At 43.9% G+C, this 25,712-nt stretch overlaps 1 protein-coding gene across 4 annotated transcripts in view; it reads right to left on the bottom strand.

Moving 5' to 3' along the window:
• TUB (TUB bipartite transcription factor) overlaps positions 1–25,712 on the bottom strand; it is a 74,346-nt gene that overhangs the window by 7,374 nt on the left and 41,260 nt on the right. For 2 of the 4 annotated variants that reach the window (XM_021005513.2, XM_078148341.1), the window contains exons 5-11: positions 17,556–17,711; positions 14,421–14,557; positions 11,237–11,428; positions 10,362–10,474; positions 8,606–8,723; positions 2,721–2,819; positions 934–1,105 (exon numbers count right to left, since the gene is read on the bottom strand). In XM_021005513.2, coding sequence (XP_020861172.1) covers positions 934–1,105; positions 2,721–2,819; positions 8,606–8,723; positions 10,362–10,474; positions 11,237–11,428; positions 14,421–14,557; positions 17,556–17,711 — 987 coding nt within the window. The remainder of the gene's footprint in view (positions 1–933; positions 1,106–2,720; positions 2,820–8,605; positions 8,724–10,361; positions 10,475–11,236; positions 11,429–14,420; positions 14,558–17,555; positions 17,712–25,712) is intronic. The other 2 variants (XM_078148342.1, XM_078148343.1) reach the window with 1 other exon arrangement.

The raw sequence follows: 25,712 nt of genomic DNA, 5'->3' as shown, positions 1-25,712 counted from the left end.
ATTCAAATAAAAGTAAAATCCTGCATTTGGGTTCCAAAAATCAATTGCATGAGTACAGGATAGGAGAGGTGTGATTAGATCATTTCATTTGGAAAACACTTGGGACTTTGGTAAACTGCAAGCTCGATTTTTCAGTCAACTGCACGATTGACTTAGAAGCCAGAAAAATCACTAGAGATTAAAAATAGCTTTAGGAAATGGTGCTCAGAATGAAAGATACGCCAGGCAGGCCTACAGTCTATGTAGACCTCCTCTGGGGGCCATATTTTAGGAAGAAGACTGACAAACTGGAGAGAGTCCAAGATGATGAGCAATTGGAGTCTTTGCCATATAGGGATCAATGAACAGAACTGGAGATGTCTGGTGTGAAGAATAGACTTAGTGGGAATATGAATGCTGGCCAGCATTTGAATGACTCATGGGAGAGAGGAAATGGACTTCTGCTTGGCCCCAGGAGGCAGATCAAGGACCAAAGAGTGGAATTTTCAGTGGTGGATTTTGGCTTAATGAAAGGAACAACTTCCTGACACATAGCGCTGTCTCAAGGTACAATGGATGGACTACTCTGGAAGCTAGCAAGGGCCCCATTGCTGGGAGTCTCCAAGTGAAGGAGGCTGAATGACCATTTTTCAGCAGTGTCACAGGGGAGATTCCAGCTCAACTCTGGGAAGGACTTGGATGCCCTCTGAGATCTATTCCAGCTCCCTGATGCTATGAGGGTTACTTAACTATTATCTTTTCCAGGGGCTCAAATCTACAGCTATGGAGGTAACCTTTGTATCTACTAGCCTGAGTCTCTTCCAATGAACCCTGCTTCCTCTGACTTGAGCCAAACTATGCAAGATGCCCCTTTTCCTCCCGCCATATGCTCCCCCTTCCCCTCAGGAGATGCCCCTTTGTCTCAGAGAGTTCCTCTCCCACCAGAGTACTCACGGTCATTTGCATGGATGATCTGGAAATTCTTGACAGAGGCCTGTGTGACGCGACCGTGGAAGTTGAGCACATAGGACTGGGTGTCGTCATTCCACACCGGCGTCTTGTTGTGGAGCTCAATGACAGTGTCTGTACTCTTGCTGAGCCATCGAGCCATCAACGTCTCCTGCTCCTAAGGGAGCAAGAACAGGACTTGTCTGAAGGACGGAAAGGTACTGGGAGGCGTTTCCTAAAAGATGGGGAGAAACTGGCAAGCAGGATAGGCCAGGGGAATGAATGGGGATGGGGGAAAGAGGGGAGAAGACGGAGGCAGATCAGAGCAGGGAAGCTGTGTAGGGGAATAGGAGGGGTGGAAATGGGAAGTCCAAATGGAATGGAGGAGAAGTCTATGGGACAGGGAAAGAGTGAGGACAGCAGAGAAGAGAAAAAAAGATGATATGGGGAAAGGGAGCCTCTGGCACAAGAGATTGGGAATACGAGACAGAAAAGGTGATTTAAGTCAAGGGACATGCTGGACATGATTCCTAGATTCTGCAACCCCCTAAGAAGCAACTGAGGAATATATTACTGAGCAGGCTGAGGGAAGGGGGAAGGGCTCCACAGACTGGGCAGGGCCTGGTAGCCTCGACATAAGAGCGCTGAAGGAAAATGACGGCAGAGGCATTGAAATTACTGATATTACAGAACAAAAGGGCAAACAAAAATGTTGGTCTCCAGATTTGGTGCTCAGATTTTTTACAAGAAGCAAGATGGGCAATGGAGGATGAGCACAGAAGGGTTACAGTCCTAGAAGAACAGCATCAGGAAATGCTAAAATTCAGGATGAACTGAAGCTGGCAGTAAATATTGAGAACAAGAAAAAGCCGCCATTTTGATGGCTAGAGGAAAATCAAAGGCAGGAAAGAAAGCCCTGCTCAGGCTAACAGTAAGAAGGCACTCTGAGGACAGGAGAGGGAGGTACTACAAGATAAGGGCAAATGTAAATTTTAAAAAGGGGGCAGGGTCAGTGGACCACAAGCCCAATATAAGTCAACAGGAAGACATCATAACACTTAGAAAACATAACACAGTCAGAGACTGCACCAAGTATGGCAGAGGCCCAGATCACGGCCAATGACAAACCTGTTCTGCTCTGGCCAGGCTATACGTTGCGTTGTGTATGTTCATTGTGTTGTGGGAGCCACACTTTACAAAAGGCACTAACCAGCTGGAGCATGCCTAGGAAGGTTCAATTGGGACTGAGGAAGGGACTGGAGACCATGGCCTCTCAAGATTGACTGAAGGAACTAGGAACATTTAGCCTGGAGAGACGACTAAGAGGGGACATGATGGCTACCTCCATGTATCAGACGACCTATCAAGTATTAAAGGGAATAGATTTGTTCTGCTCAGCCCTAATGGGCATAATGAGGAACAATGGGAGAATGTGAAGAGAGGCAGATTTGGACTCAATGGATGGAAAGACAAATTTCCTAGAGAGTCCCAGTGTCCAATGTAGAACAGGCTGCTTCAGGTGTAGTGAGTTCTCCCATCACTAGAGGTCTTCACACAGAGGCTGGAAGAGTCCTCATTGGCTCCCTGTCTTTGGACAGTTTGGATTAGATGGTTTCTGAGGTCCCTACCAACTCTGAGATTCAGAATCATTCTTCCCTATTCAGTGCCTATTTCTTGTCTTCTTCCCCTCTCCTCCCCTCCCCCTTGTGTTTCTGCAACTCAAAGGAACTGCAAGAAATAGACTCTCCTCTCCTGCCCACTATCCATTTGAGAGAAGGGTAGGACTGACTCACATTTCGAGGCCGGATGGAGACCCTCTCGTGCACCATGCTCATGCCAGGGATGATCACGCTCATTTTCCTAGGGCCCTTAAATCCCAAGACGTTAGTCTCCTAGAGATTTCAAAAGAGAGAATAGGTCAATGCAGCTAGACTGAATGGCCCACCCCATCTCTTCCAGATGGATGGGGATACACACATACACACACACACACACACATACTTCTGAGGTGGGGAGTTCCTTGTTCCTTGGAGAAAACTAGGGGCATAGTCTCCTATGTACTCAGAAGGGTCTCTGCTCTTATGGAAAATACCACCTCTTTCCACTAGGGGTCAGAAATACTGACACAAGTCAGGCAAGTCCATCTGTCCATCCAGCCAGCACCCTCACTCTAGAAAACCCACCCCCACCCCCAGCACCAGCACCACATGCCACAAGTGCGCTCAGATCTAGGTTCCCCCCACCCTCGCTTTCTTGCACCCTCCCCCAATCCCAAGCATGGAAAAATCAAGGGGACCCAGCCTCCTGGCCCTCCCATAGGCAAGGGCTTTCCTTCCTCTCACAACAATGGGCTCAAGCCCCGAACTTGGTCACTCCCTGAGATCATTTATTCAGTTGTCCAACTAACGAGCCTTGATGGTTGTCTACTTTGTCCCATGCTGGGCCATATTCAAGCAACAGCTCCTGGGACTTTATGTTAAGAGGGAGACATGAACTGGTTCCAGACAAACCTAATTCCCTCTAAAACCATCACATAAAGAAGAAAGTGCACCAAATGAAACAAATAAAAAGATTCACTAAAGAGAGATAAATGAAAAGAATCTTCATGGCAAAGAGCAGAAGAAATGAGGGGAAGGGGGGAATACTACTTGCCCCTGTCAGACTCACTCTGATCCAAAGCCCAGGGGGAAGGATTCAGGACTGTGCCCCTCAGCCTCTGCAGGTACATAAGAGGGCAGCCACCATCACCTGATTGAGAGCTTTCATCTTGGTCTGTGCCCCTCAGTGGCTCAAAGTGGCCAGTTCTAAACTCTCCCCATCTGGGACTCTGCTTTCGTAGTGACCACAGTTGCCTGGCTTGTTGACTCCCCATCCAAGACTGTGCTCTTCAGGGGCCATGATGACCTGGAGTGGTACCTATTCTGTTCAGGACTGTGCCCTGTGATTGCCAGAACCCTCCCACTCAATGCCCACCCTACTGGAATTGTGTCCCTCAGCACTCTCTATCACTTGGATCAGCATCTACTCTGGAACCTATGTCCTTTCTACAACCATGCTTCTCAGGTCATGATCGCCCAGCCTGGGACTTGCCCCATTACAGGCTTTGCAGAGAGTCCAAAAACTACTATCAGCTGAGTTTCCCAACTGCCTACTTCATATTGCAGGTTGAGAGCTCCATATGGCTACTAACAACTCTATGCTCCCACAGGAGCCCTATCCCCAGGGATTTATGTAACATTAACTCCAGCAATTGTAGAGTTAAATAGAAGCAGCAAGAGTTCGGCTGATCCCTTTTGGAGAGAACAAAGAAATGTATAGACTTAAGAAAACTCCAAATACGATGAAGAAACACTATGGGTTAAGAGAACCCATAGATAAAACTTTAGAAAAATATAATTCAATTATAATATATAACATGTAGTATGATAATTACAAGAATGAACTCCAGAAAAGAGAACAGATTGATGACAGGGATGTCAAGAATGGACTGAAAGCTTATGAAAAGAAATAAAGGAAAAGATAAAGTCAGAAGTAAGGCAAAATGAGCTCTTGAGGAAAAATTTGGAAGGATAATAAACAGTAGAAGCTGGAAAACTTTATCATGAAAGTGGTTCCCCTTTAAAAAATAGAATATAGGAAAGAGAATTCAAAAAGCAAATGATACAACAAGAAATATCAGAGCAAAATCCAAGGACCAAAAAATTGAAAGAACCTACAAGACATCTACAACATTAGAAAAAATGACCTGGAAAATTCAGTAACAGGAAAAAATTTAAGAATCACTGCAATCCCCAGAAAATAATGAATGAAGCACAAAACTTGGATACTATATTTTAAAGACATCATAGAACAAAACAGCCCAGAACTATAGGGTAAGATATACTGGGGGGACCCAGAATCCAATAACCATTACTTGAAACAAACCCCAAATTTAATTCTCCTAGAAATGATATTGTCAAACTTCAGCGTTTCTAAGACAAAAAATTCTTCAGGAAATTCAGAAAGAGACATATCATATACTTCACAATCACACAGGATCAGTGACTAGAAATGAGAAACACAAGATTGGAATATTATATCCAGAAACAAAAGAAAAAAGTCTGTGTATGCAAATAACATCTTTTAAAACCAAGCTTACATCCATCTGGAAAAGGCAATCTTATAACAGAATCCATTACTTCCATTCTTTCTGAGAGGATCAGAGCTGAGTGGAATCCTTGAAATGTAAATACAGGAGTCAAGAAAACTCTAGAAAGATAAACAAATTTGAGTAACTTGAAAGGACAAAATGATGATCAACTATTTGCATTCTGAAAGAGAAAGAAAAACTATTGCCTCTTCAGAAGCCCAGTAGCTCTTAAGATTAATGGGGTTTGGAGTGGGGAGACAAACTCGGGGCCTGAGTATTTTTTTTTCCAAAAAAGAGAGAAGGGAAGGAGGAAAAAAAAAAAAGGAATGGTCTAGGGATGTAATGGGAGAAAAAGAAAGAAAATTACTGTTTGATGTACTTTGAGAGCCACAAGGAAAGAGTATACAAACGTCATTGGAGTAGTGGAGAAGATGGGGATCTCATTGATCTCACTTGCATTTAAGCTCGGGGGAGGGTGAAAACAGTAATGTGTAAAAATACAATAGGGAACTAGTTTAGTATAAAAATAATGATACTTAAGAAAGTAGAGCTGGTGAGGAAATAGTCACAAACAAAACAAACTTCAACTACAGAGGGCTAATTATGAAAAGGAAAAAAGAAAGGGAAGAAGTGGCAAAACCCAGCCATCTGGATCTAGGCTGTGTAGAGAGAAGAGAAAAAAAGTGAAATCAAACTATTCTAATTATAAGTGACTAGTCTTGATTTCTCTCTCTTTTTATACCTTTCTTTTTCCTTCTAAAGAAAGGGGTGGTTGGCAAAGAGAGGAAACATTATAATAGAACATAATGCAGGAAAAAACAAACCTATCACAGCTGTAAAGATGAAAGGACTCAAACTGCCCATAAAGTGGAAGAGAGTGGCAAAATGGATTCAAAGAAAACAAAACCCAACAATTTGTGCTTATAAAAAAGATTCTTAAGATAAAAATTCGATCAGGGCTAAAACGAAAGGTTGTCGTTAAATCTGTTATGACTCAGTTGAATCTAAAAAACCCAAGAGTGGTAAGCATAATCTCAGGAAAGACAAGAGGTAAAAATAGACATAATTTAGAAAGATAAGCCAAGCTATATTATACTTAAAGGTATCATAGATAATGAAACTATCAATCTTAGTTATGTATGCACATCTAAGAACTTAAATGGAAAGCTAGCTGAACCACAGGGAGAACTAGAGAGAAAAACAATAATCATCAATGTTTTCAGTGTACTCGTTTTAGACATAGACAAATTACAAGGAAAAATAGACAGGATGGACATTAAGGATCTGAATAAAATATTGGAAAAGTTGGATACGACAGACTTTTGATGGTTGCTGAGTAGCAAGCATCAGAAGTATATGTATACATTATATATATATATATATATATACACACACACACATATACACATGTATATGTATATATTTTCACTTTTATTGATATCTGTACAAAAATTACTGCAAAAAGGCATAAAGATCTCATAAACAAATGCAGAAAGGCAAAAATACTTAATAACAATTAACATTACAATCAATAAGGGAAGTCTGAAAAAGAGATTCATACAGAAATAATGCAGTCCTAAAGAATGAGTGGATCAAAGAATAAATTATAGAAATAAATAATTATATCAAAGAAAACTATAGAAATGAGACAGCAAACTACAAATGATACGACATCGCCAAAATAGTCTCTAGGGGAAATTTCATAACTTTGAATACTTACATCAACAAAGAGATAAAAACCAATGAATTTAGCATGCAAATAAAAAAATCTAGAAAAACGAACAAATTAATAACCCTCCCCAACTAGAAATAAAAAATTAAATTCTGGAAATTCAAGAGATTAAATTGAAAGTACAAATACTATTATGATGGTAAATAAAATTATAAGCTGTTTTTAAAGACCAATAAAATGTAAATAGTTAATTCAATAACAAAAGAGAGAGGAAAACTAAATTACCAAGGTCAAAAATAAAAAGAGGTAATTAACAACAAATAAAAAGGAACTAAAAGAAACCAGCAAAAACCATTACACTCAAATATATGCCCCCCTGAAACTGAAAACTGAAACAAAGTAGGTGACTATTTACAAATAGATAAAATGCTCAGTTTAACAGAATATAAAACCGAGAATCTAAAAAACCCAATTCCAGAAATAGAAACTGAACAAGCCATAAAGGAATTCCCAAAGGAAAAAACTTCACACCCAAATGGACTTATATGTGAATTCCATCAAAATAGCATCCAGTTGAAGAATAATTACCCCTAAATTTCATGAACTGTTTGCAAGGACAAAGATAAAAGACATCTTGCCAAACTAGTTACATGAGACAAGTATAGGCTTGATACTTAAACCACAGATAAATAAATCAGAAAAAACAAACTATATACCAATGTCACTAATGAATATTGATGCAAAGTATATAATGAATATTGATATAAGCATAATGAATAAAATAGTAGCAGAGAAATTACAGCAATAAAAAACTAGTTACTTCGAATAGTCTGTATTTATACCAGGAGGGCAGAGTTGGTTCAATGATTAAGAAAGCTATAAAAATAATATATCACAATCATAAACTGTACCAACAGATGAAGAAAAAGCCTGAAAATACAGTACTCAATTACATTAAAAAACATGAAAAACCATAGGAACAAATGGACATTTCCTTAATATAATAAACAATATTTACATAAAACTAGGGACCAGCATAATTTATAACAAAGGCACACTAGAAACTTTTCCAAAAAGATCTGGGGTAAAACAAGGATGTCCACTGTCACTGCTATTATTTGATACAGTTCTAAAAGTAGCAATAAGAAAAGAAAAAGAAATTGAGGGGATAAGCATAGGCAAAGGGGAGGAAAATTATCTCTTTTTACAGATGTTATAATGTTTTACTTAGAGAATCTCAGAGACTGAAAGAAAAAATTAACTGAAACAGAGGTTTCTCCCCTTTCATAGCCACTCCCAGAAAAAAGGTACCTAAATTCATTGTTTCTTCTTCTTGGTCTCTCACTCACTTTTAAACCTTCTGCAATCTGAATTCCAACCTCATCCTACAAATGAAACTGCTCACCCCAAAATTTCCAGTGTTCTCTTAACTGTCAAATGTAATGGCTCCGCCTCCATCTTCATCCTTCTTGACCTCTCTGCAGCATTAGACATCGCTGACCACTTTCTCCTGGATACTCTCTCCTGAGTTTTCATGACAATATACTCTCTTGGTTTTCTTCCTGCCTGACTGCTCTGTCTCAGTCTCCTCTGATGGATAATCATCCATATCCTGCCCTCCTAACTATAAGTGTACCTCAAAGTTCTGTCCTGAGCTCTCTTTCCTTTTCTCTTAGTAATCTCATCATCTCCCATGGACTTCATTATCATCTCTATGTTGACAACTCCCAGTTTTGGTCAATCAAATGGATGGATGGATAGATGGAGATGGCCAAAAGACTTGAGCCCTGAGAAAACAGCAAACTAGCCTGGTTTGGATAAGGTCTCTGGCCCTGACCTCCTGCTTCTCCCCTCTACACCCCCCCCCCACAACTCACATAGCAAATGGCGGCCAGCTCCTGCCTTATATTTGCACCTTCCAAATTTGATGATGATGTCTTCATTGGGTTGACTCCATTGTTATACACGGTGAACTTCGTTCCCATGAGGTTTGATCTAGAAACCAGAGAGCAATGGATATCAGAGCTAGAGCTTGGGGGAGGTTTGAGAACTTTTAGACCATTAAACATTAGCCCTTAAAAGTAACTTGGATCAAAGAAGAGAATGTTTGCTTTAGAAAGGACTTTAAACAACTCAGACCTAGAAAGTATCTTCTAAGATAGAACACAGGGTATCAGAAACAAGAGACCTAAGAACATTGAATGTCAGAGCTGGGAAGGCTCTGAAAAATCATCTGTAGTCCAGTGGTTCCAAACCTTTTCAAATATGAGGATCAACTTTTGACATTAAAAAAAAAAGTTTTGGATCTCCACATGTGATTAAAGGATCCTACACCTGGAGCTGGAAGAAACCTCAAAGGCAATTTAGACCAACTCTCCCATTTTACAGATGAGGAAACTGAGGCCTGGGAAAGTTAAATAACTTGTCCACGATCCCACAGGTACCCAAACCCCTCATTTCACAGAAAAGGAAACATGCCCAAAGAGAGAAAGCAATTTACCCAATGTCACACGGGAAATTGGTGGCAGAGCCAGGGGCAGAACCTGGGTGTCCTGAATCTCCACCACCATCATGGATAAAGTGGAAAGAGTACTGGATCTGGTGTTGGGAGGGCCCAGATCCAAACCCTGCGTCTGCCACTTAATACTCCTACAATATTGGATGAGCCATTTAAGCTCCCTATTTTACCAATAAGGAAAATGGAAGAGCTGGATTATATGACTGGAAGGACACAGAGCTCCTTCCTCTCTCTGGCCAAACAGCCAGACTCAGAATCTCTGCCAGGCAAGACAGGCCACACGCTATGAGTCTGGGCAGGTCTCTGCTCCCTGATGGTAACAATGGTCAGAGCCTCCTGGAACAAGGCGTCTGGTCTCCGGGAGAGAAGGGATGCACCAAGGGCCTAAACCTTGGTGAGAATGACTGTGAGTCAAGCTTCCGTAGATCCTAGAGCAAGCCTTTTTGCTGCACTCATAATAGATGGGGTAACTGAGTGGTTAGGGGAGGGAAGAGGACAATGGAAGACAGACCTAAATTCTAGTCCTAATTTCATCACTAACTCATCACGCACCTTTTCGCAAATCCCATGTAGTAGAGTCAGAAGACCTGGATTTGAATCCTGACTTTGCCACATAGTAAGGGATCTTAGGCAAGTCTTTTAACCATTATCGAGCCTCAGTTTCCTCATTGGGAAAATAGGAATGATAATAAGAAACAAGGACGAATAAACAGTTTCTGTCCTTGGGGAGCTGAGCATTTAGCAGGACAAACAGAGCTGACATTTATCACGTGCTATCATTTAGGATGGCTCACATTTCAACTGTGTTCTAGGGTTCACAAAGCCCTTTCTTCCTCCAAACCATATGAGATGGATAGTACAGTTTTCTTTTGGATTGGGCCTATAATTTCATTAGGAACTCTAAGGCCCCTCCCAACTCTGACATTGTAAGCTGTACAATTTAGGGGAAAGGTTTATTTGCAGAATAGTTATGACACAGGGTCATAGAGTAGAGAATCTGTCAAGACAGAGGTTTCCCACAAGGCAAAGTGGAGGGGCCCAGGCTAGCCCTGGTGAGGGGTGGACACTTGTGGTTGGAGGGGTCTGTGGTGTTCCCTTTGGGGCCCCAGCATTACCGGAGTTTCCCCACAAAGCTCTCTCCTCCTCGGGATAAGTCTGTCGGGTCTACAGAGATGAGGTAATTAGATGTTTTACTCTTCTTCCTCTTCCTTCCGGCCAGGAGGAATACCTATGGGTACAACATGATGATCCATCCCCTACCCCCACTACATGAGCACCTGGCTGCACTCTCACCTGTGCACACAGAGCTGTGTACCATGACACGCTCCCCAACCCATGCTCACACTTGCATAAGTTCCCACATTTACACAGAGATGGTGCACTGACCATGCCGGGGTGGGGGCCCATGTGTGAGACAGGGGATACGGCGATTCCTCGCTGCCCTCTCCAGGGACAGAAAGCCTCCTGCCTTGGGAGCCTGAGGGTAAGAAGCTAGGCCATCGGGACATTAGGAATGTAATGCATGAGGAAAAGAGGTACTCAGCTCAGAAACAGACACCAGCATTGGTGGGGCAATGAGGCAGAGGGGCAACAGTGGAAGGGATTTCTGAGAAAGTAAACATACAGCAGAAAGACCCAAGTCCTGGGTCCTGGATTCTTTGTATCCTAACCCTCAATAATCTAGGGTGGGGAAGATGGGATGACGGACCAGGAGAAGGGAATGGGACCGAGGAAAAGACCACTGATGGTTCCCTAGACCCAGGAAAAGCATAAAAGAGGGACTGCTATTCCTTGACCCTGTCAAGAAACCAAATGAAGGGGAGAAGGGTGGGATAAGTGATGACTTCCTGCCCTGGGAAGTCAGGTTGGTGTTCCTTGGCCCCAGAAAGGGACAAATAATGGTCTCCTGGTGCCAGAGTGAAGGGAGAGGGGGTCTGATGGCCTCTCAGTCCCAGGACATGGCTAGCAAAGCCTGAAGCAGTTGGATGACCTTTTTCCCGTCCTCCCGTTCCATGTGCAGATAGTAGGTGGGGTACATTCCTCGGTCCATCCCCTTCTTGTCCCGTGTGATGCGGCATTTGATGGTGATGCCTTGTGGGGCTGGCCGGAGTGCAAACTCCTCCAGGTCCTCCACCTCGATGAGCGGTGCCTGGCCTGAGGGGCTGGGGGCTGAGGCCGTCTCCTGGAAGGCACAGGCAGCATGGTAAATGAGGAAGGGCACCTGACCCTAGGAGGTGCTGCTTAAGGAGCCAAGTTTTCTGCACTTCCCCTGCATCATCTTCCACCCCACCTCCACTTCCACACCCAGACAGAAGGCCTTATTTCCTGCTCTCCTGAGAAGACCAAGGTCATTTAAAGTAAGTTCCCTGGACACCTCTCCTCTCCTCAAAGTGACTTTCCTCCTCCTTTCACCCTTCCCTCCTGTCACAGAGGAAGGGTGGCCCTCATCTTTGCCAAGGCTATCCCCTTCACCTTGTACCTTGGTCACTACTCATGCCCATGCTTTCACCCTCAAAAGTTGTAGTAGCAGTAGTGATGATGATGAGGAGGAGGAGGAGGAGGAAGAGGAGGAGGATGACAATAGCTTATCCTATGGCACTTTCCTCTCACCACCCTATGAGGTAGGGAGTGATGATGCTATTTTTGTCAGGTATGGTGGTGGTACATGCTAGTAGGGGGAGTTAAAGCTGGTGGACTGCTTTAATTTGGGAATTCCAAGCTGAAGAGGGGCTAAAGTTGATCAGATGTCCATGCTGGGTCTGGTACCAATTGGGGGCTAGGGGCTACCAGGCAGCTTCACAAAGGGAAAACCAGACCAGGTCAGAAAAACAGCACAGGTGAAAACTCCCTTGCTGATAGGTAGTGGGGTTAAGCCCCTCAGTGGCCACTGCCCTTCCAGCTCAGGTGACATAGGCAGACCTAGCCTAGATAAATAGATGGATGGATGGATGGATGGGTGGATGGATGGGTGGGTGGATGGATGGACAGATAGACAGACAGACAGACAGATGGATAGACAGATAATTAGATGGAGAGAGAGAGAGAGAGAGAGAGAAAGAGAGAGAGAGATGGAACTTTTCTCCTGATCTTACAGATGAAGAAACTGAGGTAAGAGAGGGAAAACAGACTTACCTGTGGCCACACAGCTATTGAGTACTGGGGCTAGAATTTGAATTCAGGCCTCCCAGCTCCCAAACCAACATTGTTTACAATCTCTCACTCCCCAGTGGCTCCGCTTCCTCTCCCTTCAAACATATTCAGGTCTCCTCTGTTCTAAAATAAACTTCCCTTTAATCTGGTGACCCCTCAAGCTATCATCATCTCTCTCTTCTCTTTATTCATTCAATGATAAGGATGACAATGAGGATGACATTTACATGGAGCTTTAAACTACACAAAGCACATGTGAGCCTCAAAAGAAACCCACTGAGGTAGGTACTAAAACATATCCACCTTTTACAATGACAAACCTGGGGCTCAGAGAAATTAAGGGCCTTGCCCATGGCCACACAGCTATTAAGTTAGTATCAGAATCACCTGCATTTGACCATGGGTCTCGAGACCACAATCGAGAAACATTTATTAAAAATCTAACTATGTGTCCCCTGCTGGACCCTGGGAGGGAGGTAAAATTTAGATAAGACAAGGTCCCTATCCTCAAAGGGCTTTCGTTAGGGGAATAAGAAAATATAAATCACTACAATAGATAATATTACATGATAAAGATATTAGAAAGTTAAAAGAAACGAGTGCTGTGTGAAGTCAGAGGATAAAGATCATTAGCCATTAGGAATGACCAGGGGTGGGGCAAAGGATGGAATTTAGTTGGGCTACAAAGGATGGGTAAGAATTCAACAAGCCAAACAGGAGGGAAGATATTCTACATGTAGGGAACAGGGTGAGCAGATATAGAAACAGCAACATATTCAGGGGATACAGAATTTATTCCAATTTTGCAAAATGAAAGTAATGTGAAATAAGGCTAGAAAGAAGGGGTGGCACCATATTGTGAAGGGCCAGGCCAAAAGTTCAAACTTTACTAAGCAGGCACCTGGCCGCCCTGCATGAGGTCAAGTCACCTGGTCTAGATGAACTATAATCTCAGGAATGAAAACAGCTGGTGGATGGAATTGGTGAACCTATCAGTGATTTATTTTTAAAGACTGTCAGGGATTGGGAGAGGTGCCATGAGATTAGAGAAGGAAAAATGTCCCAATTTTCAAAAAAGGGAAGAAATTGGAGCCTACAAACTGCAGATCAGTGTACTTGAATCTAATTTCTGGCAAAATTCTAGGGTGTGCTATTAAAGGGAAGGTTAATAAAGATCTCAAAAAGGAAGCAGTGATTACAAAATCCAACATGGCTCTATTAAATAAAAATACTTATGCCTGAATAAGGTTCTTTTGTAGGGAGGGTCACCAGAGTGGTAGATCAGGGAAATGTTACAGATGTAGCTTGCCTAAAGTTTAGCAAAGCATTTGACAAAGTCTCTCATGCTGTTTTGGTAGGAATTATGGGAAAATGTGAGTTAAATGATAGTACAGTTAACTGATTTTAAACTGGTTGAATGTCTAGACCCAAAGAATAGTCATTAAGAGACTAATATCAACTTGTAAAGGAAATCCTTAGTGAAAGTCCTCAGGGATTTGTTCTTGATCCTGTGCTATTTACCACTTTTAATCAATGGATCAGACTCTTGGATAATGCTTATACAATGTACAGGTGATTAAAAAAAAAACAAACAGTGAATGCAGAAACAGAATCCAAAAAGACCTGGCTTTTGCTTCATTATTTTTGTCAAGAGGAAAGGTTCAGTATGAAAGCAGAGGTGGAATGTGACATCAACAAAAATGATTTTTTTTTAAAAGGATCTCTAGGATCTGAAACTCCCCCTCCCCACTTATCTCAGGGTCTGAGTCATTTGACCAGCTATAACCTCTGGTGAGTCATTTCTGTGACTCATATAAATTCAAATTCCTCAGCTTGGCTTTTAAGCTTCAGCCTAATTCTCCACCATTCACAACTACAATTCACCATACTTGTTGGCTACTCCCGCCCACCCCTGAAATGTCCTAGACTCTGATGTCTGCACGCCCTTATGATGGTAAAGAAATTCTGTCTACATCTTACTGCCATTTTTCTGCCCTAAATTAGCATAGCTGAAGGCTCCCTACCTTATTTGACTTCTTGCTGGTGGCGGAGCCTGGCCGGGCATTGGTGTTTAACTGAGAAGAGCTGGAGCTGTCCTCTTCATCATCTTCTTCATCCTCTTCCTCCTCTTCTTCGTCAAAGTTCATGCTGCTGGAGATGCCTGCAAAGGGGGTAGAGGGCATAGTGAAGAGGAATGTGGAGTTGGGTGGACTGATTTGATGGAAGAAAGGTCTATCTCTATACATTCTGGGCTCTTCCCCATCTTGGCCACTGGCCCTGGTCCTTTCCCTGCCTGCTGTCTCCTTAGGAGGAAGCATAGTACAATGGAAATAGCACTGACTCTAGACTAAGACCTGAATTCAAATCCTGCCTCTGACAGAAAGAAAATTGGCTTTGAAGTCAGAGGCCTTGGGTTCAAATCCTGCCTCTGCTTACTACCAGTGTGACCACGGGCAATTCACTCAGCTTCCCTGGGCATCTGTCTTCTCCTCCATAAAATAAGAGGGTTGGACTGGGTGGTTTCTTCTAAGTATCTCTCATAAACTCAATTTCCAGTCTCTGACTTACTACCTTAGCTACCTGTCTCCCAGGTGGGATCATAGGATCATAAATCCATAGGTGAAAGGGGCTCCAGAGGCCATCCAGTCCAAATACTGCCTCCCCAATTCTTCACAGTCCTAGACAAGGCTAAGGGACTTGCCAAACAGGCAACCAGTATAAGAGGAGCAGGTAGACTTACCCGTGCATGTTACTGGAGCGGCCCTATGGGCTGTTGTTGAAAGAAACAATTAATTGTACAGACAGGGTCTTTCTAGCCTCCACTTCCTAGGCCAAGGGAGAGGAACTCCATGGTTGGCTTGGTGATTGCTTAGCATTAATGGTGGCTGTGTAACATAGCCAGGAGGCTGAGGTTGTAGGAGGGCCTGCCTAGGTGAATGAATCCCACCCTCCATCCCAGTGGAACTCTCCTGCAGATGCTGCCATTCTCCCTTGTAGTGACAAGGAAGCTGGGTGCTCCAGGGATGAATCTAGGCCTACAGGACTAGAGCGTGAGTAAAAGAGATTAGAAGGGAAGAGCTATCCCACCTGAACCTGGGTAATTTTCTTGTATGAACACTTAATGCAGTATTTGTGTTCTTGTCAATCAACCCTTGAACACCTGCCCTTGTGGTGCAGAGGATAAAAATGTGGACAGGAGGGAAACAGGGAAGTGGAGGCCACACTCAAGGGTTCACTTATGGTGGTGACAGCAGGAGAAGTGGATGGGGGTAGGGTGACCAGAGACTCGAAGTGGCTGATCTCTCTGCCTCCAAGGAAAAAAAGCAGGCTCAGGGACCCCAGAAAATCAGAAGGCTTATAGCCTTGAGTTTAGGGGAGAGGGTAACAGAAATCAAGGGAATTTAGAAAGTAGCAAAAGTTACAGAAAGGAGTACAGTACATTGGAAGGAACGAATCAGAGAAGTTCAAATCCCTCCGCTAATATCTACCACCTTGGGTGTGAGCCATCCAAGGCAGTAACCTTGTGTGACCTTGGGTCAATCATTTTATCTTTCCTGAGCCTGAGTCCTCATCTGTAAGATGAAGGGTTGGGCCAGATGGCCTCTGAGGTCCCTTCCAGCTCCCTGGTGCCAGGTCCAAGGAGGAGCTGGTGCCCCAGGAAGGGGACACAGCTCAATGCAGCCTAGGGCCCAGGGATGAATCCAACGGCCTCCACCAGCTTAGGCGTTCTGAGGACTCTGGTAAGGAATGGAAACTCCCAATTCTGGGGACTTTAGCCAGCACGGAATCATAACAGCATCAGAGCTGGGAGAGCCCTTAGGATCACCTAATTCAACCTTCTCATTTTAAAGAGGGGGAAACTAAGGCCAAGAGAAAGGCCAAGAGACTTAGCCAAGGTTCCCTAGTCAGTGGGCTACAGAGCCTGGAGTGGACCCCAGGTGTTCTGACTCACAGCCTAGGTCTCTTTCCACTATAGCACATGAGCCACTGGTGGATAAAGAGCCTGGGAGCTAGAAAAAGCTACTGAGAAGGGTTCTGAATTTTGCTGGGAATTGCCATGGGGAGGTTCTGCCAGGTCTAACTCCAAATCACCACCTCTTCTCCTATCACCTCCTTCCTAGGCTACTTTGATGCTGTCCCAAGTGGGCTCTCATCCATCCTTCATGAAATCAAAGCCCAGAGGACAGGAGGCAAGAGAGGGAGGAAAGTCCCAATGGAGAGGAATGCTGCCGGCCAAGGATGTGGACCCCAATGTGCCGGTCAATGAGCTCCACATCCTAAGAGGCCCAACTCTGACCCGCTGTGGCCAGTTGATTATAGCAGCTTCCCCACCTGCACTCCCTAATCCTGTCAATACCAGGGCTGATGGGAGCTGACTTGCACTGTTTCTATCTCCACAATATCTCTTCCTGCAGAGCCATCACCCTTGACAGGCCTACTTTCATAATCTCCTCACTGGTCTTCCTACCTCACATCATTTCCCTCTCCTATCTTCCACACAGCTAACACGATGATTTTTACTAAGTGCAAGTCTGTTCAGGTAAATCCCTTGCTCATTATATAAACTCCAGCAGCTCTCTGTTACCCTCAAGGATTAAGTACAGGGTATCCCAAAAGTCTTAGTGTGGTGTTAAGCTTTAATACGCTAAAGAATTTTGGAATCCCCTCTATAAACAACTATCTTTAGCATTTAAAGGCCTTGAAGACTTGGCTCCAATCAACCTTCATACATATTACAGTCCAGCCTGACTTCTTCCTGTTTCTCCTATATATGGCACTCCATCCCTCATCTCCATGTCTTTGGTTGTATGTACCCCATGTCTGGAATACATGGCCTCCTCACTAGTTTCCTTCAAGGCTCAGTTCAAAGCATCACTTTCTATGTGAAGGCTTTCCTGACCTCTCCCCCACCCCTGCCCAACAAAGCTGCTTAATCTCTTTCCCCCCAAAATCACCTTCTATCATCATATATGTACACACACACACACACACACGTGTACATAGACACTCATACGCAGATTATGCTGAAGTTCCTTGAGAACAGAGACTGTCCCATTTTTTTGTCTGTCTCCCCAGAATACAGCATAGCGGCTGGTACACAGTAGATACTTAATGAATGTTTGACTGACTGAATCCTGGCCATCGGCGTAGCCACTCACCCTTTGTCTGCATTGTGGTACGGAGGTCCTGCTTGGATGAATGCTGCCCTCCAGCAGCTGCTGCCTCTGCCAGGCTCCTACTGGAGCCAGAACGACCCACTGTCAGGATCTGCACGTTTGGATCTGGCTCATCATCGGAGAAAAACCCATCACTCCCTGCAGGGCAAAAGGAGCCAGGACAGTCTGGGGGCGGTGGACTGCTCCCCAAAGGGCACCAAGTACAGGCACCATTCAACAAGCCAGGCTGGAGGAATGGGCAACTGTGCCAGGCTCCCTGATCCATGGCACAGGGAGCCTTGTTTTTGGACAAATCAGTTGACTTCTCTGGGATTCTGTTTTCTCATCTTTAAAATGAGAGGCTTGGATGAAATGACCTCTGGGCTCTCTTCAAGCTTCTAGAGAGAGAATCTTAGGAATTCAGTTCAGGCAGGGCTACTGTAGAAACATCCTCAAATGCGTGGAGGTTTGTGGAAGGTCTAAGGGGACAGAGGCCACTGGTCATGGCAAGGACACTACTGATGGACTAAAAAGGGCTCTTGGAAAGCTTTATTCATAAATCTGATGCTTTATTTGTTTAACAGATGGCTGTTTGTATATCAAATGGCATACTACTCAAAAATTATCTAGGGTAAGTAATTCAAGATCCCCTAGTCTAGCTTCAACATGTGTGTGTGTGTGTGTGTGTGTGTGTGTGTGTGTGTGTGTAAAAATAAGTGGGTGAGGGCTGAGCCCTTAGAACACGTGTGGATTCGCCTTTCCTACTGCCTTACCCAGACCATGTGAAGTATTCCCAGCCTGTCGACAATCCAACATGTAGAAGTCTGGGGAGCCAGTTTATGGCCAAGTGCAACTATGGTGCCATGAGAGACACTGACAATGAAAAGCTGAGGAGCTAGAAGGGTGGCTGAGCCAGAACTGAGTGTGAACACATAGGGCTCAAAGTTCAAAGAAACGATCTCATGCTGCTGGTGTATGACACTCCATCTCCCAACTCTCCCGGTTTTTCTCTGGCTATCCTCCAACGCCTGGAACTCTCTCCTTCCTCATCTCTGCCCTGTAGCCTCCCTGGCTTCATTCAAGTCTCAACTAGTTTCACCATCCACAAGAAGCCTTTCCCAGTCCTCTATAATCTTAGTGCCTTCACTCTAAAATGGTCTCTAATTTACTGTGCGTGCATGTTTGTTCGTATATATGCATGTTTGCACACAGCTATTTGCATGTTGTCTCCCCCGCTCTTAATTTGTGAGCTCTGTGACAGCACAGAATGTCTTTTGCCTTTCTTTGTAACCCAGTGCCTGGAACACTGTAGGTGCTTCCTAAAAGCTAACTGACTATCTCTCACTCTTCTCTGTTGGCTTTCAAGTGAGAGCTCCTGTGAGCCTCCAGGTTAGGGAGGAGCCCAGAAGCCATGTACCCATGAACACAAGGAACGTCTATTTCCGTCACTTTGTTTACTCTTTCCTGATCTTGGGCGCATGGGTATTCTGATCTCAGAGAGCCCAGGCCACCAGTGAGACTGGGACACCCATCAAGGCTGTCCAAGGTCCCGATACCGACTGGGTCCTCAGAGCCAGTGGCTATAGCAGTTGAGTCCAGTGAGGAGCCAGAGAAGCCATCATGCAACCTGCATGAACCAACCCAAAGATGAGTGGATGGACCCCCCAGCCAAGACAAGGAGTCCTACAGGTACACCACGCCCAGAGGCAGGGACTCCACGGCAAAAAGGATTCCTAAGGCTGAGGCACGCCTCCGCAACGTGTCCCCTGTATGTGTAGTTCACTAACTTCCTGCTTTAAGCTTGAGCCCACTCTCCCTACAGAAGACTACACCCACTTGGTTTAGAGGCATGTTTTTGTAATGCCTATTCTTTCTATAAGTTCTCAGTAAATCTCTTTGTAAAAGCTAATTGATGCCAATCAGTTCATTGATATTGCTGGAACACACCAGGTTGGGGCTCAGGAGCAATAGCATTAGAAACTACCAGCCCTTGCAAGGTTGTACCCTGAAGCCTGGTGGGGAGAAGCAGACAGTCACCCTCTAGGAAGCCAACCTACTAGTGTGAGTAAGGGCAGAGGGGCTGCCACATCTATACAGCATTTTATCTCCCACATTCGAATATAAGCTTCTTAGGAGTAGAACTTGTTTTACCCTTATCTTCTACTTTGGTCCTACGCTCAGCACAGTGCCAGACACATGGTAAGTGCTCACTAAATGGCCGTAAATGGATTGACTGTCCAGCTTTATTTCATACCGCTCCCTTCTTTACTCCACATTCCAACCAGACTGAACAGTTCCTCATTCCTCATTTTCACCTTGCCTTCTCCCATACCTATTTTTTGTTCTTATTGTCCATACTTGCAATAGAATGAAGTCTCTCCCTTCCTTTCAAGTCCAACTCATGTGGAATCTTTGTCACAAGGCCTCAAGTGGCCTTACCCCAACCCCAACCTCAATCCAGAATTTCTCCCAATTTGTCCAGATCTCCCCTTTGCCTCTGTTTCTTCTTACTCGGTGTCACACCTGTATCCATGTCATATCCCCCACTGTACTACGAACTCTTCCAGGACAGACATGGTATCATTTCTGATCTGTATCTATGAGCATACATTGTCGGAGCTTAACAAATGTTGGAAAAGTTGCCAACGGGCCTCGTTTGTTCTCAAGGCTCAGAATACCCACACTGTCAAGACAATGGCTCCTTTGAGTATTATAGCAATGTATCAATGGCTCATATGTACATAGTGCTTTCCTTACAGCAATCCTATGAGGAAAAAAAACCAGAATATTTATAATTATTATTATTATCATTATTTAATGTAAAAATGCTTTTACCTTGCAAGATATTTACCCTGCAGGTGTTCTGGTTAGTCAAATCTGTTCTCTTTAGCTATCATGTCAAGCTACTATAACACCATATAAATGTGAGCCACTGTCTACGAACACTCCAAAGATGATTCCTCTTAGAAGACAGAAGCATGAACGGAGGCCTTGAAGATCATTTACTCCAATCTCACATTTTACAAAAGGGCAAACTGAGCCCTAGAGAAGTTAAATGGTTTTCTAAAAGTTACAGAAGTAACAGATGTAAGAACCAACATTCTAACTCCCATCTAAGGATTCTGAATTTCTGACTGGCTAGAACCATATCTAGCCCCAATCTATACGTACCACACTGTTGTGCTCCTAACATCTTATGCTTCTGAACTCCAGCCTCCGTCTCCACACCCCCCACAACTCCCTACCACCACAGCTTTCGACTTCTATATCTGGGAAGAGTAACCCATTCAACAGTACTGTTCTTCAAAAGGAGAAAAGACCAATCATACAACCAACTGCCCATTCACCATCCCTAAGATTCCCAGATCAAAACAAAGGACTTCTTTCTCACCACTACCCCATCCTTGTTGTCGTCCCCATTAAAACGAAAGCTCCTGGAGGGCGGAGGTTGTATTACTTCTTGTGTTTGTATCCCCAGCACTTAGCACAATGTAATAAATAATTTTTCATTCATTCATTCATCCACTGAACCCAGTTTCTGACTCCAAATCTAGTGAAATGCAAATGGGTTAGGCTAGAACTAATAAAACCAAATAAACACATAAACTCTGATAACAAAGATAACTGATGATGCAAAACCAAGCTTTCCTGAGTCTCAGACTAAAGGACCTACCAGAACTTCAGGAGCTAAGATGTACTCAAGCATCTGCTCCTGACACCATGGGCAGCAAGCTAGCAGTCAGAGAGGGCCTGGGTACAGGACCAGCTTCCTATCAGATGACTAACAGAAGGAACAGACTAGGTGTCCTTGTAGAAACCGAGAGCAGAGTCACAGCTGTGACTTTCTCAGTACCTAGCCCTCCTCTTGCAAGTTGTAACGGTGGGAGGGGGTGGAGGAAAGGAAGAGGAAGAGAAATAAGGAGAGCGAGAAAAGTGAAGATGTGTGCGCCCATACACGTGCACTTCAGGGGCAGTTACCAAAACTGGTCAAAGAAGAATGTCTTTGAGATGAAGCTCCCCTCCCACCTGTCCAACTGAATAACTGGAGGGGGCAGAGATGCCATTCCTAGAGATGGGAGGGGCTGGCACCTGGAGGGATCAGAACAAGGCAGGGAATCAAATGGCCTCTCGATGAGCAAGCAGCATCTACTGGAGAAGGGACATAGTGCCCACATTCTACACCAAGCAGACGGCATCGGAAGATGAGAGTACTCGATGATAAAAACGTTGTTGTTGTGTTGCAGTCATTTCAGTGGTGTCTGACTTTTCCTGACCCCATCTGGGGTTTTCTTGGCAGAGATACTGGAGTGGTTTGCCATTTCCTTCTCTGGCTCATTTTACAGATGAGGCAATGGATGCAAACAGAATTAAATGACTTGCCCAGGGTCACACAACTAGCAAATGTCTGAGGCTGGATTTTAACATAAGAAAATGAGTCTTCCTGACTTCTGGCCCAATATCCACTGTATCACTCAGCTTCCCAATAAGAAAAATAGCATACAGCATATGTTGTCCTGCATGGTTCCAGGAAGGGGATATTCCAGTAAGATATTCTGTTTTCTGCAGAGTTACTCTACACAATAACTGGCATTCCTATGATGTTTAAGGTTTTGTAAAATGTAAAGCATTTTATAAACTACAAATATTATCCCGCTTGATCTTTGCAATCACCTGGGAGGTATACACCATGGGCATTAAGGACCAGGCATCAACTTGGTCATGGCAGATTCAGGTCATGCTAGTCTTGGGAGCTGAGGAGACATGGATTCAAATTCTACTTCAGACATTTACTAACTGGGCAAAGGACTTAATATCTCCTAGTCTCAGTGTCCTCATCTGTTAAAAAGTTCACAGATGAGGAAACTGAGGCTTGCCTCACCCTGAGTCACACAACTAGTGTCAGAGAGGAGGTTTGAACCTAAGCCTTCTTAACTTTTTTTCCCACTCCATCATATCTACTCTTTCAAGAGGCTCATGGACCTTTCCTAAGAAATGAGTGGGTCATGTGTTACAGTTAAAAAAAAAAGATCAGCAGGAATTTGGGGGAAATAAGGTGAAACAATATCGTCTAACAACCTCTGAGCAGTCAGAGAACTGGGCCTGATGGATTGATAGACAGGAGTCACCAACAGCAGCAGCAGAGATTTCATTCTCAAGACTATAAAGGGCTCTAGGGATACACAGTTCTCTTCAGAACTAACAGCTGCTCATTCTAGGATTTTTTTTAAGCTTCCCTCACTTAAATACAACTTTCCTCAGTAAGACTGTGAATAACATCATTGTAAATGGGAAGTGGGTGTCCATATTCTAAGGGAGTGTGTGATACATACTCCCGGGTGCCCTAGAGATGAGAAGAGAAGAGTCCAAAAAACGGAAGAGGACAAGAAAATCGCCCACGGCATCCCTGGGCATCCCTAGACAGACAAAGATTACATTTGAGCATATGCGTCTTTGCCTACTGCAAGTCCCGGGGTAGGCTACGTGCTTAGTGAGCTTTGTTGTCTGGCAACACATAGGACGCTAAGGAAGAAAGGGCAGAGATCCCTGGCCTGGTGCTGATAGAGCTATTTCAACTGAACTCTGAGGAAAGTTCGCTACAAGAGTCACCATTTTCTCAGGAGATGCTAGGGTTGTGCAGCTGCTGCTACTGCTGCCTGTTACATTTTATGGATGCCTCTTAGTTTCACACAATCATTTCTGCATGTACACACCTTCCCACCTCCAACACACACACACACACACACACACACACACACACACACACACACACACATTTCAGAGTGAGCCTTCCCTTGTAACAAAGAAACAGAGCAGACAATTACTCAAAACCAACCTATCAATCCTGTCTCACATAGTATTCAGCGTTCCATACCCACAGTCCCCCACCTCTCAAAAGATACTGTTTCCCAAGAGAGAGAAGACAAATTTAAACCAGGGCTGGCATATGTTACTGAGATAATACAAATAACAGATGCAGAAAATAAAAAACGACTTCTAGAGAGCCGCAAACAACAAGCGTTTGATATGATAAAAATGGAAAATCTTAATGAATTTTAACGGTGTATGAAAGCTTGAGGGCAATGGACAATGGCTCGGGGAGCACAGGGATATTAGGAAGAAAGGGAACAAGCATTTATTAAGCATCTACTGTGTACAGGCACTGTACTAAGAACTTTACAAATATCTCATTTAATACTGACAACAATCCTCAAGGTAGGTGCTTTTATTATCCCCATTTAACAGCTAAGGAGACTGAGGTAGACTGAGATTAAATGACTTGCCCAGAGTCACACAGCTAGTGTGTGGGGCTGGATTTGAACTCAAGTCTTCCCGATTCCAGGCCAGAGCTCCATCCACTGCACCACCTAGCTGCTTCTAGGACAGCCTTTATGTCGGGTTCCCAACTACTACCTAAGTGGAGTGGGAAAAGGTGGTGGATAAAGCTACCTAAAGAGGGTAGAAAAGATCAGGGAATCATAGATGGAAGCAACCTAAGGGTCATCTGGTCCAGTTCTCTCACTGACAGGGAGGATGGGCCCAAGGTCACACTGCTAGAAAGTGGAAGGGCTGATTTTTAACTCCCCGTGACTCCAAAGCTAGCAGGCTTTCCAACGCAGCCTTTTACTGAGATACTGCTAAAGAGAAGGGGTTGAGTCGTTTTCACGGGAGATCTGTGGAAAGACTAAGCCATCCCACAATGACCTCACCCATGGAGAGTTTACTGAAAGAATTATAACTGCGAAAGGGTCAGAAGGAAGGTTCAGAAATGGCGACCCAGTCTCCATCCCTTTGGAAATCGCTAGAATGAAAAATAAAACCAAGTCTTGAAGGACCTAATTAAGTGCCTCCCACATGCACCAGGGCTGGATTTTGCTGATTCAAGTAAGTCTTTTGTGTTACACACAGATGGCAGCCTGGCTGGCCTGGGGGCCTAGTTTTCTCCTAGGAAAGCAATGGGCAGAGATGCCAGAGTGGTTTGCCATTTCCTTCTCCAGCTCATTTTACAGATGAGGAACTAAGGCAAACAAGGTTAAGTGACTTGCTCAGGGTCACACAGCTAGTAAGTGTCTAAAGCCAGATTTGAACTCAGGAAGACAAGTCTTCTTGACTTCAGGCCCAACACTCTATCCATTGCACATCTAGCTGCCCAAAATATATAGATGTTAAATTTAAATTAAATGACTGCTAGTGGAAGGGACCTCAGAGGCTATTTAGCACAATCTCCTCATTTTACAGATGAGGAAACTGAGGCCTGGAGAGGTTAGTGATTGGTCTAGGGCCAAATACGTAGTAAGTGCCTCATTTTCCTCATGTTTAAAAGCAAGAGGCTAGACTCAAAGGACTCCAAGATACCTTCTAAATATAAATATATAATCCTCATCTTGCCTGCTATGTATCCACTGGAAATCTCCAGAGACAGAACTAACATAATATTGGCACCTACCTGTACGGTGAAGCAGATAGCCTTGATATCTTTCAGCCAACCCACTGGCCCAGATCTTGGGCTGCCTACTAATAGGCTTAAAGACAGTAGCAAATCACAGCTGTAGCTCTCAGACTATCTGCCTTGGGATTAGAAATATATGCTGTTACAGGAGTAATAAATTAATATGTCACCTAAGTATCAGGAGATGCCTGCTGGCACAGGACAACATACTATAAATCGGGAGTGATGGTAAGGAAATGATTAGGCACATGGAAAATATATTATATGGGAATCTACTACATATGAACATGGCATACATATGTTATATATAGTATCTGGTATAACTTTCAGGGACGGAAAATTTTTTCCATTGAAGAAATGTTGGGACATTGCCCCCATTCTCTCTTTCCTTTTTCCTTTTGAATAGCTGTGGAAAGTAAATGGTCTAGCTTAAGGAAGGGTAGTTGATGGAGCCAGTACCTATCAGTACCATCCAAATCAGTTGGTGTACAAAAACAAAGCTAGGAGAAAAAGAGGGGAGGGAGAAAAGAAGAGAGAGAGAAGGTAGGAAGAAAGGAAATGAAAGGGAAGGAAGGGGGGAAGGAAAGGGAGCAAAAGACAGCACAATAGCCATCAGAAGAGAAAGACTGAGAAGGGTTTTTCTGCCTTTGCTTTTCACATGAATCTTTGAGATGAATAGCCGTTCATTCTAGGGTTTCTATCTAAATTTCTGT

Source organism: Phascolarctos cinereus, unplaced genomic scaffold (assembly GCF_003287225.1).
Source record: "Phascolarctos cinereus isolate Bilbo 61053 unplaced genomic scaffold, phaCin_HiC Scaffold_9;HRSCAF=440, whole genome shotgun sequence".
Taxonomy (NCBI): Eukaryota; Metazoa; Chordata; class Mammalia; order Diprotodontia; family Phascolarctidae; genus Phascolarctos; species Phascolarctos cinereus.
The sequence above is the reverse complement of the archived record's forward strand: the minus strand, read 5'-3'. Positions and strand labels throughout refer to the sequence as shown.